Source organism: Lontra canadensis, unplaced genomic scaffold (genome assembly GCF_010015895.1).
Source record: "Lontra canadensis isolate GAN:19392208 unplaced genomic scaffold, GSC_riverotter_1.0 scaffold10, whole genome shotgun sequence".
Taxonomy (NCBI): domain Eukaryota; kingdom Metazoa; phylum Chordata; class Mammalia; order Carnivora; family Mustelidae; genus Lontra; species Lontra canadensis.
In genome coordinates, this window is record NW_022631004.1 from 26674307 (window position 1) to 26690229 (window position 15923).

Genomic DNA, 15923 nt, shown 5'->3' on the forward strand with positions numbered 1-15923 from the left:
GGCCCACCCTTATGACGTCATTTAACGTAATTACCTCTTGAAACACCCTTTCTCCAAATACAGCCGTATTAATGGGTTGGGGCTGCAGCGCGGGAATTCCACGGGCACACGAGTCAGTTCGCCGTCACTCACTGGCCGATTCCTTCCATAATTCTTTGAGGCTTGAGTTTACTCCTCTGGAAAGAAGGACGTTGAGGGAGATGATTTCCCTGGCTTCTCTGCCACCCCTGTTCGGTAGGAAATTGACTTTTCTCTTGAATGGCTACTAGAGACCGCACACTTGGAAGCCGGTGGCTTTGGTCATCTGGCCCCAGCAAAGCCTCATTCCTCTTGCTGCTGGGAGGGGGCAGCCGAGCCCAGCAGGCTCTGGGAAGGGCAGGTGGGTTTCCCGGGTGACCACCCCTGCTGACCTCCGGTTCACCTCTGAGCTGCGGGCCTCCCCTGGCCCGGCCTGGTTAGCAAGACCAAGCCCATGTGAGGAATGTTGAGTTGGCAAGTGCCCGTGCTTCCTTTCAGGCTGACATCCGGGTCATGTTCCCTTGCCTCCTACCCCCTCACATCCCAAAATAGGTGTGGGACTGGTCAACCACAACCTTATCAAAACACAAGGCAGCCTTGCTGGATGGCACTGGCGGGAAGTGTTTTGCTTTCCCTGTTGGTGTTCAGGAGAACGTAGCTGCTTGTGCTCCGCGCCCTTCTTTCAGACCCCAGACTGCTGCCATCGAGAATCAAAGGAATAAGGAAAGGGGAGTGCCAGGGTTATTTTCAGAAACTCTGAGGACACTGGACCCTCCCTGGCACCCTCGCTGGCTGACCCGAGGCCTCTCGGGGTTCCTCCCATGCTGGTGAGGGCAGAACACCTCTACTGGCACATCCGGCTGGGGAATGCTGGGGCCTCAGAGTGGGGCCCGGGGCATGGAGAACAGTGTCCTGGGCCGTGTTAGAGCTCCATGGCTGGCCTCTGGTCTTCTCTAGAAAATGAGAAAAGGCCCCCAGTGCATCTTGAAACTCCCAGAGCTGTCCCTGGTCCCTGTCACTGACTGTTACAATAGTCCATAAGGCAAGGCACTGTCCACAAGGAACTCTAAAACAGTAACAAACCCGATTAAAAGTCATTCTGCTCTTAGCCTCACTGCCCACTGGCATTAGCCTCAGTGCTCACCTGGCCCACCGGACGGGTCCACTCCCATAGCCTCCACCTCCCCAGGGTGCACGGGCTTGGTGGGGGTGGCTGGAAACCACACCAGGGGAGGGGGATGGCCTGTGGCGACCTAGAGATGCCCCCAATGGGTTTAAACACACGCCCTGCCCAAGGTGCCGCCCTTTCCTTGGCATGTTAAAGCCCGGTAGCCTGCCTTCTGCTGTTCTGGGATTTTCTCAGTGGCTCTGCTCCTCTTACTTGTCTGTATTTTACATAGACCCAAAGATATGTTAGTCGTGGGTGAGGTACGATCCAGATCTAAGACCGTGTCCAGTGCCTACCTTCACCCGGGCTCTCAGCCCAGAAATGCTCAGAAGACAAACGCTGGCCTCCCAAAGGCCAGCCCTCTTCTTGCCTGCTCTGACCCCTTCTAGTTCTTCTGAAGAGAGTTTTGATTTCTGAAGGGACTCCACCCTAATAAAGATCATTACTAGGATACTGACTAATATTTCTTCTGAGCACTTAACGATGTGAGGATTTTCCATGAATTATCTTATTTAAATCTTCCTCTCCACAAGCCTGGGAGGTAGACCCGGCATCATGGCTGCCCTTGATTTGTCTGTTTGCCAGCTGACCTCACTGACCTTTGAAACCCCTAAAGAACTGGCAAGCCAACAGCCCAGTATATGAGGGTTTCTGGAGGCGTCATGCCTTGTCCCAAAGGAATGAATTGCTAGGCGTACAAAGGAAGCAGCGTAAGGTGTTTGGATGAAGGCGAGCATTTTTAGATCCCTTCCCCAATCTCCAGATCTGTCTGCTTGAGCTCACCTAAGCTGGTCCATGCTTTCAGTCCCTAAGACTGATCATTCATTCATTCTTTCCAAATGTATTGTTGGAGAACCTGACATTTGTGAGGTACCGTCTTAATTCTCAATCACACAGGAAACCGCACAAATACAGCTCTGCCCTTAGGAGCCTATACTCGCGTGGGGGAGACAGATGTTAAACAAATCGTGAGTTAGCTTAATTATAACTGTTGGAAGTGCTCAGAGGGAGACGTGTAGGGAGCAACGGAGTGTGTCCGTGGCCACGGACCCCAATGGAGGGAAGTGGCTCAGGGTGCGGACTCGGAAGAGTGAACAAGGATCAGCCGGGCAGAAGGGCACATATATGTCGTGGGCTTACACAGGGCTTACTGCGCGACTCGGTTGAGAGGTAGCCGTGGAAACCGGAGGAAGTCCTGCGTGCCTGGAGGTCATAGAACCGGATGGAAGCATGAGTGGCGGAGCAAGGGGAAGCCGCTACCATGCTCTGAGCCGGGAAGCGATACGAGCAGGGCCCTTTCAAAGCTGACGCTGACTTCTGACTAGACAAGAGGGTGATGAAGTCTAGAGCGGAGGCCGAGAGAAGGAGGGGGTCTGGCTCCGGCAGGGGATGATGGCGCTGAGACAAGAGGGTCCACGCAGAGCAAAGGGAAGCGATGAACTGGAAAGAGACTTTGGAGATAAAATCCACCGAGGAAGGTTCTGACCGGATGTTGCAGGAGAGAGAGAGAAGATGGTGTGGAGGATGGCTCCGGGATGGCTGGCTTGTATAACAGAGTCAACTGGGATCAGCAAAGGACAGCTTGCAGGCCAGACCTATCCCTCTGCCTGTTTTTGTCATTACAGTTTTACTGGGAAGACAGCCACGCTTGGCCACTGACCCATTAGCCCAGGCCGCTCTTAAGCTGTGCGGCAGAGCTGAGTGCTTATGACACGGAGCGCACAACCCATGAACCCTAAAACACCTCCCAGCCCTTTGCAGAAAGTGTGCTGCCCCTGGAGTAGACGGGAGTGCCTTTTGCTGCAATAGGGGAACAAGGAGGAGATAGAACACAGGTTTAGATGGAGATGGAGAAGACGCCATGTTCAGATTTGGGGTCTCCCTGAAACTGACACGTGGAACTGTGACAGCATTTGAACTGTCAAATAGGCGGCTGGTTACGGGGTCTCAGAAGGGAGTTCTGGTGGAGAGGACAGTGGGGATGGGGGCAGATGAGATTGGGAGCTGGAACCAGCCAAGCAGAGGGTGTGCTGATGACCAAAGAGCCTAGGAAGAAGTCTCAGGGAGTTCTAACATTTTTAATAATTTTAAGTTCTAACATTTTAAGTTCTAACATTTAAGTTGTAACACTGGCGCATCCTCCCGGGTGTCTGCTTCTAAGGGCAGCCCTCCCCAGGTGTCTCAGGGATGGCAGCAGGGAGCAGGGGCTGGTGCAGCGGTGGGGGTCAGTGCCCAGGCCTCTAAGGCCTTGGGCTGCCTGCAGGTCGGGACCTAATACACAAGCCTGCGCTGGGCACCATGCAGGCTCACAGCAGGCTCTCAGTGATGCTGTTGACTCTGACTGTGTCCCAGGCAGGAATTCCCGGCTTGGGGAAAGTTGAGACTGATGGCAATACGGTGGGGCAGCTCCCCTCCGTTCCATCTGGTGACTTTGCCTTTCTTTCTGTCCACAGCTGCGCCTGAACGGGGGCCGGAACCCCTACGAGGGCCGTGTGGAGGTGCTAGTGGAGAGGAACGGGTCCCTCGTATGGGGGACGGTGTGTGGCGAGAACTGGGGCATTGTGGAGGCCATGGTGGTCTGCCGGCAGCTGGGCCTGGGGTTTGCCAGCAATGCCTTCCAGGTGAGAAGCCCCCACCTCAGCCCCTTCCATCCGGTGTGACCCTCACCCTCGCAGTCAGGACCTGCTTTCCATGCACCTTCCCCAGCTGCCCGGGAGGTGGACAGCAAAATGCCCTGAGCTGGGGGGAGAGGGACCAGGAACCTCATCCTGGCCTCGGCTCTGGGTCATGTTCTGCTCTGGACTTCTTTTCTCCGCTCCAGAATACGGGGCTGGACTCTGGTTTCCAGGGTCTACTCTGCTTAGAGTACTGGGATTCACCCTGGGCTGGGGGCTGATTCTGGGGTGTTCTGATGTGCCTATGCAGAGGGAAGCAACTCAGTCCTATGGGGCAGTGAAGACCACCCAGCCCAAAGGCCTGGCACCCCAGAGGCCTTAGCTCTCACTCCCTTGGAGGCCCCTCTGTCCAGACCGTGTTTCCCATCCGGCGTCTGTACTCACGCCTTCTCCCCTTGATTGGCTGGTAAACCTCTAAGCCTTTCCCGCTGTCCAGCCAGCCCCTTCCTGAAAGAGAGGGACTCAGCTGAAGGCAGCTAAGCCCCTGCCCCTATCGAAAGGCAGCAGAGGAGAGGCAAGAGCACTTTGGCTTCACAAATCATTGACTTCTGCAAGCTGTATTGTGAGGACACATTGTGAGGAGGCGGCTGTGGGGGGAGGAGAAGCCAGAGATGGGAGACTTGAGGTCTGTTCCCATCTCTACCCCCACCAGCCTTCTGTGTAATGATCTGGGCCAATGTGGCTGCCCTCCCAGGCATCCCTTCTACTCCCTGTGACATGGAAGGAACCGGTCAGGTCCTCAGTGTCCTGGCTCTAGACACTTTCTCTGTGTTTGGAGAAAGGGAAAATGTCTGGAGGTCCCATGTTGCTTAGCTAAACCTGCCCCTAGTTCTTGTGCAGGGAGGCGGGGTGGGGGGTGGGGGTCCCGCCTTGCGAACAGGATTTCCTAGGGAGGGAGCTGACTTGGGTCAGCTCCGAAGCCTTGCAGAGCCTTACTGCCTGCCACGGGCTGGCTGGGTCCAGGGTAGGAGCTGAGTCCTGAGCTGTCCTGTGGCTCCTCATTCTACCATTCAGAAGGGCCCGGCCTCTGAGAGCCCTGCCCATTCCCTCCAGGGTCCTGGCTTCCCACAGTGTCTCTCCTAATGCTGCTTCGACAAGCCAGGGCCCTCCCTGGGCTCCAAAGCAAGAGGAGAGAACAGTTCTTTCGCAGAGCGCCCATCCCGTTATTTTCGTTCCCGGTGAGCTCATTCTTAACACACCTGGGCCTCAGAAGGGTCATGATGTGGGCCCGGATCTCTGCCACCGATTACGCACCCTGTCCCTTCTTGAGGCCCCAGTCCTCTCTCCAGAGGACGACCGTTAAGGAGAACCAGTAGGATGTACGCATGATGAGCTATCACGTGTGAACAGGTTTCTTCTCTCCTGCCTGTTCTGATAGATGGGCAGGGTCTCCGGAGCACTGTGCCAAGGACTCCGAGAGCACGTGCAGGTGTAGAGGAGACAGGACCCTGACAGGCAAGTCCTGTCTGCCCCTGGGCTCAGGGCTGGGGAGCAAGCAGCCCGAGTTACCGGCGCCTGTCGTTCCTGACGCACAACACTGGACAGCCGTTTGACCAAAACCTTAGCCACACTTTCCCCGCGGGGACCAGAGGCAGAGCCAGAGCACGGGGCTCTCCCCCACTCCACCACCAGCAAACTGCGTGGCTCGGGGCTGTGGCTGTGTGTGCCGCCGCTGTCACCATTAGAAAAAGTGGGCTTACATTTAGCTTCAGCCTTGGGATTTTCCTGAGGCTGAAAGTTGACCGAATACGAGAAAGTGACAGCTCATGGTGACACGCTTCCCATGTCTTTTGATTCCTCCAGGAGACCTGGTATTGGCACGGAAGTATCTACGCCAACAAGGTGGTCATGAGTGCGGTTAAGTGTTCGGGAACCGAGCTGTCCCTGGCACACTGCCGCCAGGACGAGGATGTGGCCTGCCCCCAGGGCGCGGTGCAGTATGGGGCCGGAGTCGCCTGCTCAGAAAGTGAGAGTTCCTGGGGGTCACAGGCTCCCTCCCCCGCACAGACACCCCAACACTTGCCTGATGACCGTGGAAAGGAAGCGGGAGGGAGGGACTGGGGAGTCTGGGAGCCTTGGGTTCAAACCCCGGAGACAGGGGACCTTCCTTGAGTTCTGTCCCTGAGAACTCCCAGCTCTTACCAGTTATCGAGGAAGACAGCACCTTCCTCAGGGCCGTTTCTGAGGCCAGGGAAGCAGATGAAGCACATACCCGGCTCCGTGTGTGTTGGCTTCCTTCCTCCCAACCCGCTCCAAAAAGCATTGCTTATTTTCACACCTTGGAGACAACTGAGCTTCCTGGTGAGTCCCTGGGAATCCTAGAGAGACTGAAAACATAGAAGGGGAACCCCTGCGGGGACTCAGAATGGCCCAGCTCATGAAGGCTCCCTTCTGTGCTGAGAGAGAGAGAGAGGACTAGCCCTGCAGCCTTGTGGGCACACTGCTCTCCGGAGCCTCGTGACAGTGCTGCCCTCCCGCCTTGACCTTCTAAAACCACACTTAGCCTTTTCCCTCGTGAATCTGGGAGGTGCAAGAAGCCCCGGATCTGGCCAGAGAACCTGAGAGCAGACCCCACCTGCCCTTTATTAGCTAATCTTGGCAGAGTTAACCACTCTGATCTCTAGTTACGGTTTTTCCTAGACGATGGGAATTAAAGTGACAGGAAACATGCGTGAGTGCCCAGAAGACAGTAGTGTGCCATCGCCATCTCTTACCATCATGGAAAGCCAGGGGTCCAGACCTGAACTAGGGAGCTTTGTGCACCATTGACCCCTTTAGACTCACCCAGCGTTTTCTAAGCCTTCCTTGTAAGGCAGGACTGCCCTCCTCCCACCCCCCAGGCGTGAGCTTCTCTGGGTGGACCACCCAGTCCAAGGAAGAGCTCGTCACTCTTAACCGGCCTCCCCCGGAGGAACATCCAAACAGAGAGCAGCAGTCAGGGGCCTTTTCTTGGCTTCTTAATTTATTTATATTTGTAATATACCATCATTTCCAAGAGGAAAATAACATAAACCTAAATAAAATTCAAGGTAGCCTAGGAGAAGATCAGATGTGAAAAGTAGGGATTGGCAAAAAGCTAAATGGAACCAAGAGAGAGATTAAAAAAAAATACGTGCTATAGAGTCCTATTCGTATACTGTCGGGAGGTCATAAAATTCACCAGGAGCTTCCTAACAGCCAAAGGAAGGAGGGAAACCTGGTCATTAATGTCATCCACAGTGTCCATGAAGTAGAAATATACCCATGAGATGGGAGACGCCCACTGTTCTAGATTCTGAGATGGAAGGGAATTTCTCACGCAGACAGACAGTTATGGGATCAACAGTGCCCTTGACATCCTCATGGCAGGTGAAAAATGAGTTTTATGGGGCTCTGAGAACTCAAGTTAGGCCAAAGGCATCACTCAGGGTGACTCCTGGGGTAGGCGGGGGAACAGTGGCCATTTGGGCCTGGAACACAGCTCTTAGTGGATCTGGCTTAACGCATGTTACATATTGGCAGATGAGGAATATTCTGCATAATTACTATTTCTCATCCGACCAGTTCCACCCTGTATCTGCAAATCTTCCTTTTCTCTCCCTCTTCCTGCTGACCCACCCCCCACCCTGCCATATACACTCTGTCTTCTTTGTTACCTCTCATGTCTTCTCTACTCCCTCTACGTCTCGGCCCGTGTCCAGGCGCCATTCCTCCAGACTGTATCAGTGCAGAGGCTCCTCGGTGGCACCCCCACAGTGACAGGTGCCCCTCCGATGGCTCCCCCACCCCAGGGCCGGAATCCATGCTGGTCTCCCACGCATGCTTCTGTCCTATTCAAATCCCTCCAGGCTTCCCCACAGCACTTAGGTGAATTCAGGAACTTGCACAAGGCACGTGTTGTCCAGCCTCATTTGGAGCCACCTCCCACCTCCCACCCCTCCTTGGTGGCCCAGCCACAGAGGTGCCCCTTTATGCCTCAGGGACCTGACACATGCTACTTAGCATGTAGGGCAACTCCTTGTAATCCCTGCTCCCCCTCCAGGGAGCAACTAAACCCTAATTGCCTCCAAGGAAATCCTTCCCAACCTCCTCCCTACTGCTGGGTCCCCTGGTTATAATTTCCAACACCCTCCATATGTTACCTTCTGGCTCTGGTCACAACCGTAATTAAGCAGTAATATGGGCTTCTGTCTGTCTCTCCTGCGACAACGTAAGGTCAGCCTTGTGCAGCACTGTCCAGAGAGCCTAGCACAGGGTTCACTGGAATGCTTGGTGGAAAGACAGAGAGAAAGAGAGAAAGAGCAAGGGAGACCCATTCGCTCAGCTCAGATGTAAGCAGAAGTGCTGTCCACGGAGTACCGACTGTGGTACAGACAGTGAATAAGACTCATTATAGCCTCCAATAAAAGTGTGACCAGGACACTCAGCACCAGCCATGCCTCCTGGTGTGTGTCCTCCAAGAGGAAGTATTTCTCAACAATTGCTGTCTTCCACTCCTTACCCCACATCTCATCTGTGTGGCCCCCTCCAGACCCTTCAGCTCCACATCCATCCCCTGCAAGTGGATTTGCTCTCGAGAGGCTGCCGGCCCCACGGGGTCCCAGTGTGTCTTGAGAGCTCCATGCAGCCTGGGGGCCATGGGGAGCGCTCCAGGCTCTGGTGAACTTGAGGGAAACAAAGCTCAGACGCACACGCACTCCAGTTACAAGCAACTTGTCAGAAAATGAAGGATGGATCCCGTTACAAGTAATTCACAGGCAATACTTTTGTGAATTCAGATGTACTAGAAATAGTCAGTAGAATCTGACTTTTAAAGGGAAACCTACAGTTAATCCTTTTGTAAAAAAGATAAACCTTCTATTAGGCTTGTTGAGGAAATACAGAGTGTAGCCATTGGTAATTTTTTTTAAACACCTGTAGTGTGCAATGTGCTCACTGATTCAATCAAGCTTTGTTTTAAAAAATGCACCTGAGGGCACCTGGGTGGCGCAGTCAACCCATTAAGTGTCAGACTTAGTTGGCTCAGGTCATGATCTCAGGGCCATGGGATCGAGCCCCGAGGTGTGAGGAGCCATGCTCAGCCGGGTATTTGCTTCTCTCTCTCTCTCTCTCTGCCTCTCCCCCTTTGCCCCTCCCCGAGCTTGCACTTTCTCTCTCTAAAATAAGTACATAAATCTTAAAAAAAAATGCACCTTGTGGAAACTCATGCAGAGCAACAGTATGCATGGAAACTGGAAGAATCCGTTATTGAGCAACATGCATCAGAGCCTTGAAAACACGCAGCCCTTCCGTCCAGCAATGTCACTTCTAGAAATACCCTCTAAAGAAATAAGTTATATACACAGACTTACTCCTGGATGTTTATCACAGCTTTATCTTTAATGGTGAGAAAAGGCAAGCAACCGGTGTATCGAGAAATAGGAGGTAGGGTTATGAATTCAATACTATGCAGCCATAAAATGCATGTGTAATGGGTATTTATTAACAAGGAAATATGTCAAGATGTGTTTTAAGGGAAAGGGTATTAGCAGACTGTAAATCCACATACACTATCACACGTGTTGTAAACTGTGCATCCTTCCCAGAAGGATCAGACTGAGGTGTTCACGGGGCTCTCTCTCCGGGAAGCATAGTATCATTGCTATTGTTTGTATTTTACGATGGAAAATCTCCAGGCACCCGAAAGGAGAGATAACAATATAATGGACGCTCGTGTTTTGCCCATCATGTTGCACTGATAGCTGCAGAAATATCCAAGAGGACTCTCAGAGGAGGGGAAGAGGAATTTGGGGGTAGCATTCCTCCAGGAGGGGACCTGGAGAGACCATGAGCCCGTCCCAGATGTTGATGCTAGGCAGGGATGGGGTTGGTCCCAGCTCAGGAGTCCAAAGCAGAAGACTTGGAGGGGTGAGGAGGGTCGCTCCTCTTGCTTGAACACCACGTCTGTGCTCCCCAGCTGCCCCCGACCTGGTCCTCAATGCGGAGATCGTCCAGCAGAGCACCTACCTGGAGGACCGCCCCATGTTCATGCTCCAGTGTGCCATGGAAGAGAACTGCCTCTCAGCCTCGGCCGCCCAGACCAACCCCACCACAGGCTACCGCCGCCTTCTGCGCTTCTCCTCCCAGATCCACAACAACGGGCAGTCTGACTTCCGACCCAAGAATGGCCGCCATGCGTGGATCTGGCATGATTGCCACAGGTGAGCCTTCCTGCATCACCAGCAGCCTGACACAGTGCAGGGCCCGCATAGGAATCAGAATCGCAGGGTCGCTCTAGAGAGAGCTGAGAGGCCACACATCCAGGAGGCAGGGTCTGCCCACATTAGAGGGGGTCCAGGTCGCCACAGTGGCCTTCCACATTTACTGAGCCATTCTCCACCGCCAGCTGCCCCAGCCCCCATCCCCTTCCCCTAGCCTGGTCTCTTTCTTGCCTCCAGTGCCTAATGTTAGGGAACAAACATCTTGTTTGTTTCATCTCCACTGACACTAAGTTGATGGTTTTCACGTCCATCTATGGCAAGTTCACACTCTGCACAGTGCTCGGGGGTTCTGCAATTTTTGGATTTTTATAAATATATGTGAGGGGCGCCTGGGTGGCTCAGTCAGTTAAGCATCTGCCTTCAGCTCAGATCATGATCCCGGGATCCTGGGATCGGGCCCCATGTCAGGTCCCTGCTCAGCGAGGAGTCTGCTACTCCCTCTGCCTGCTACTCCCCGTGTTTGTGCTGTCTCTCTGTCAAATAAATAAATAAAATATATTTTTTAAATATCCTCAAAAAAAAAATATATATGTATGTATATTTGAAATATCTCCAGGAAGGTAGTGGGTGTGGAGGCAAGGGTTCTGGACCCAGCAGTCATGAGACCCAGTCTCTCAACCCAGCCTTGTGATGTCAGACCATCTGGGCCACATCAGCCGGGATCTCCAGTGTCCCTGCCAGCCCTCAGCCTGTGGACTTGGCCCCAGTGCTATGAATCCTGCACCAGAACAGAAATCCTAGAGCTGGCCCTAGCTGGAGCCAACAGAAACCACCCATTCATCTCCTGGCCTTTTCTTTCTCTTTGCTTTTGATTCTCATTCTAATCCAGAGCCCACTGCCCTTGCTTATTCAGATTTTCCTGCGGGGACCTGACTTGGGCAGGGAGAGGGAACAGAAGAGAACACACTTTTGAAGACGAAGTCGGGGAGCCCTGCTGTGCAACAGGGCAGCAAGCCCCCGAGGGGTCCCCAGTGAGCACCCTCTCTCCCCGGATGCCCCCCATCTCTGCGGCAGAGCTCCCTCCTTCTCACAGGGAGGCCTGTGGGCGGGCAGAGTCATCCGTGGCAGACCTTTGCCCCAGAATCTGCATTTTGTCAGCATCACCAGGCAATGGTGTGTATGTAATGTCTTAAGTCTGAGGAGCCCCAGCCCAGCCAGAACTAGGCGTCCTTCCAACGGAAAACATAGCGACCCCCATGAGGGGCACAAGAACTGACTTTTATTGACCCCCTTCTCAGTGCCAGGCACATTTTCAAGGGTAGGGGAGCGGGGGCTCGGTGTTTATAGGGCTGGTCCAGGAAGTCCAACAGGAAGTTGCCAGGCGCGGATCCCCAGCTCGCGTCTGTCTGACTCCAGCTCTTTCCGTTACCTCTGCTGCATGTTCATCAGAAACCTGTCCTCGCCTGCTTCTCCGTGTCCCAATGGATGCTCCTGTCACAGTCAAACCGGTTTAGGGATTGAACTGTTCAATCTGTTTCAAAAGAAAAAGCCTAGGGATAGAATTTAGAACTTGTTGATTTTCCTTCATAATTATTATCCGTATGTTTTGAATGTCCTAATTAGCCAGGGAATTTTTGGTCTCCATACAGAAGTATGTCAGCCTTCAGCAGGCTGGACGTCAGAGAGTAAAACTGAAGTCATGAGCAGATTGGTGCCTGATGGCCTCTAGAAAGCATATGGGTGGGAGCCCTGGGCCGGCGGGAGCTGACGCTGCCTGCTGTAAGTTGGACGTGATTGCATCTCTGTCCCACACGTGGTGGTCCGCCCCGACATTACATGGTGGGAGTCTCTGCGGGACATCTGCTAGCTCTCCAAGCAGTGGTTTGTCCTTTAAGAATACACATGGTGACACCACGGACGTGTTCCTTCTGATCTGGAGCTCCAGCATCCTGGTCTCTACCCTACCCCACCCCATTCTTTTCCTGTCGTCCTGTTTCATTTCTGTGCTTACAGATGTTCTAATCGGTGGTTTGGGAGGGATGGGTGGAAAAAACATGCTGGCCAAGCATATATCCCTTCAAGCCACCCCTTCCTCATCTGTAACTGAGAACCTACAGCCATGAGATCTCAGGGAGCATAAGACTGTTGCCCTCCCCCCAGCACCCAGCCTCCAAAGCTCCGAGGGACATGTCCAGGCTCTGTAGGAGGAACTTTCAATAGGACTTCTGGCCCCAAACCTCGGTTGGGTCCCTTTGGGAGTATGATGAAAGCAGGCCCTTCTTCACCCAAAAACAAAAAATTATTTCTAGAAGATTCAACATCCTCTTTCAGCAGACTTACTGACTGTGGAGCCAAAGCTGAGAACCCTGGCTCAAATCAGTGTGCATGGGGAAAATTATCACTCCCAATGTGATTAACGCTACAGTGAGGAATGGAACTATGTTCTTTGAAAGCTTTGAAATGAAACCTAAAGACTGACCCCCTTAGCACCTCCCTTGCCCACCAGAGGTAGAAGAAAATGCCCTGAGATGTCCTCTCTTATATGCACCGTGCCGTGGTTCAATGACCCTGCCTGTGCCCCAGGGAGCGGGGCCACCCCTACTTCACTGGCACGTCACGTCCCAGGTCCGGCAGGGTCCAGGCGGAGCTGGACACAGAGCCGCTCTGCCCCTGCTGTGGCCCGGGGATGAGTCCTCACCCTGCAGGCAGCCCCTGGGAGCTGGCAAGCAGGCGGTGGAAGCACAGCCCAGGGCCCAGCCCAGAGACCCAGGGACAGCCCTGCTCCAAAGAGGAGACTTTCCTTTACTCTGCCTAGCTCCCACCATGTGCAGAGCAGGCCCCATCTTGGATCAAAGCCCCACAGATGTGATGTGGCCTCTGGGAGCCAATGTTAGGCCCTTGCCCCATCTGTAGGGCTTTGTTCTGGCCAGAGGGCTCCCAGCACATGGGGAGGGCGGGTGGAGTGAGCAGAAGGCCCTCACCCTTCATGACAGCACCTTGTGATTCTGAAACACCCGCCACCATCCTCCCCTCCTCCATATTCTCTGCAGTGGGGACAGGATCATTGTCCCAGCTGCCGCTGAGCCCCAGCTATGACTGTCCATTCTGGAGGCACGAGGGGACACGTGGCAGGGGTTGGACAGGGTGAAGGGTGACAGCATTTCTGCAGCACACACCAACTTTCTGATTCAGAGTTTTATGTGGGTCCCCAGGGACCTAGGAAAACAAAGCTGCCATCTTCCTCTGGACTGGCGTGGTCCGTCTTCCGCATCTCCATCATCTCCTTCTTCCACTGACATCATGTCTTAGCATATTGAGCTCCGAAGTCTTAAGGTGGAAGGCCATCCTTCCTTTTCTCCGGATCACAATGACCTCCACCAAGTGTCAGGTTATTCTGTCTCTCCTGAGGTTCTGGAATTTCTTTCCAAGTTGTAATTTCCCTAGCCCATCCCCCCACCGCCACCGTGGATCTCCAGCCCCCTCTTAAACTTTCAAGGGTCAGGACACCTCAGTGTGGAAAGTGGAGATATACCCAAAACCAATACGTGCCCTCCTGCCCTCCAGGGGCTCCATCTGCATTTCCTGGGTGGGGTAGTGGGGGCAGGGGATGCCCCAGTCTCTACAGCCAGCCGGCAGGGAGGGAGACGTGGCCCCAGGGAGTGATGTCCACACCTGCCCCAGAAGTGAAACACAGGAGCCCCAGGACTACAGCTAGCTGGAATCCAGAGGCTCCAAACCAGCTGTTTCCATCCTCGTGTTGGCAGGGGAAAAACTGAAGAGCTAGGGAAGACTCTTAAATCAGGTCTGCAGGAAGCAGGAGGAGCGAGAGAAGGTCAGCCTTACAAGAGTCCATCTGTGGACTGCGTCTGAATTTTGTTTAGACAACGGAACATAAACCCATTTCTCTTCAGTCTTTCCAGCCAGTAAACATGGTAACATAAACCCCTCTCTGAAAGATGCAGACATGTTTTAGGCAGTGAGTCAGACCTCATGTCTCATCCTGCTCCTTCGAGAAGCCAAAATAGACTCGTTCAGAGTCATCGCTTTGACTTGCCACAAAACGTGTCCTTGTGAGTGTTCTCAGGGGGCCCCTGGCTCAGCATCGCTTTACCCAGAAACATGAGCGACCTGAGAAAAGCCCAAGTTAGGAACTCCTGGCATTATTTTTAGCACAAGCAAACATAGGAGGAAGGGGGAAAGAGCCTCTAATTTCCTCTCCGAAATTATTCCCCTCATTTTAATTCCCCTCTTGCTGCTGTCCTGACTGCCCCTGCTCCCATGGAGGGAGCCTGAGGCCAGCCCCGTGGGTCTTGTGGGGGTGAGGAAGGCTGGGAAGGGTAGCAGGAAAGGTAGTGACGGCAGTGGTTACAAAGACACTACTCGTGGTACTTCTGTGAGCAGGAGTGACGATGAGAGAGTTGACATGTGCTGAGAACCCCTCTATTACAAGCCCCCTGGGAGGTCTTTCTGTGGTTTCTCTGATTCAGTCCTTCTGGGACCCCTAAGAATGGGTCCTGTGATCATCCCCTCTTACCTGAGGAAGAAGTTTGGGTAGTTTTGCTCCCCATGCCTTGGGTGCCTTGTATCTCTGTTTCCCCATTTGCCCCGTGTCCCTGTGATGCCAGAGACAAGCGTGTTCGCATAGTTGCACATGCCTGTGAGGCACACATGGTGCAGCTTGGGCTGGGCCTCAGGGAGGCCCTTGGCCACACGTGGCAGCCATCTTCCCCTTATTTTTTCTGCACCAAAGGCACTACTTTCCAAGAATCTGCATCTGTTCTCAATTCCTCCGGAGCCAAGAGATGGGACACTGTTATGTAAACAACTCGCAGGAGCAAGAGACAGGGGGACACACGAGCTCTCCCTCCTCTGCTCTCATCCCGAGCCCATGGGGATGTGCCTGCCATGCTCTGCTCCTTCCCAAGGGCCTGCGAGCCCCCCTCAGCCCCTTTTTATGTGTCCCAGGCGAGGGGCACAGACTCCTGCCACCCACATCGAGGTGCGGTTACCTGGGGGCCCTCCTGCCTTGAGTCGGGATACCCCCCGACTCGTAAATGGTCTGCTCTTCCTGCCTTTCCCCTCCCGCACATGCCCTCCCCCTTCTGTCCTTTCCCTCCCCGTCATATCCCCACTTCAGAAAGTTTCCCAGAGATATCAGAAAGTCACTTTTATCGGTCTGCAGTAAGTGTGCAACACAGAAACGGGCTGGGACAAACACTGTCATGCCCAGGAGGTTATAAACAGCACTGAGTAAAGAGCTCTTCACGTATGGAGTGGACAGTGTGGCAGGCCCCCTGCCTCCCTGGGCACCTTGCTAATCCCCATGAGGCCGCCTGCGTCTGGGCAGGGTTGTTCCTGTTCAGCTGGTGAGAGAGCCGAGGCCTGGACGGGGAAGCCTCCCCCCGTGGGGAAGCACCACAGATACCAGCGTCTGGTTCTGCTCTCCCTTTCCTCAGGCCCTGTCACCCACTCCTCTTCTACAGGCCACCCCTCAGGACCCCACTGCTCGCAGGTGGCAGCTCCAGCCACTGACCTGTAGCCTGCCCCCCCTTTCTCTCTCTCACTCACTCTCTCTCTCTGCAGGCACTACCACAGCATGGAAGTGTTCACCCACTATGACCTCTTGAACCTCAACGGTACCAAAGTGGCAGAGGGCCACAAAGCCAGCTTCTGCTTGGAGGACACAGAATGTGAAGGAGGTATCTTTGTGTGGTGGCTCCAGAGGGACTCCAGTGCTCCCACCTGTCTTGGAGTCCAGGCCTGATGCCACACTCTGTCACCCTGGCCACTGCTGACTCTCCCCATGACCCCTTCTCCCCTCAGGCCTTCCTGTGGCTATAGCTCAGGGCTGGGGCTTGTAGGCAGGGCCCAGCTGTGAAGGTG

General features: G+C 54.0%; 1 protein-coding gene across 3 annotated transcripts in view; it reads left to right on the forward strand.

Annotated features, from left to right (window-relative positions):
• The window catches only part of LOXL2 (lysyl oxidase like 2), a 59478-nt gene that overhangs the window by 39522 nt on the left and 4033 nt on the right, over window positions 1-15923 (forward strand). For all 3 annotated transcript variants that reach the window (XM_032855810.1, XM_032855811.1, XM_032855813.1), the window contains exons 7-10: window positions 3640-3807; window positions 5665-5827; window positions 9797-10040; window positions 15624-15739. In XM_032855810.1, the coding sequence (XP_032711701.1) occupies window positions 3640-3807; window positions 5665-5827; window positions 9797-10040; window positions 15624-15739 (691 nt within the window). The remainder of the gene's footprint in view (window positions 1-3639; window positions 3808-5664; window positions 5828-9796; window positions 10041-15623; window positions 15740-15923) is intronic.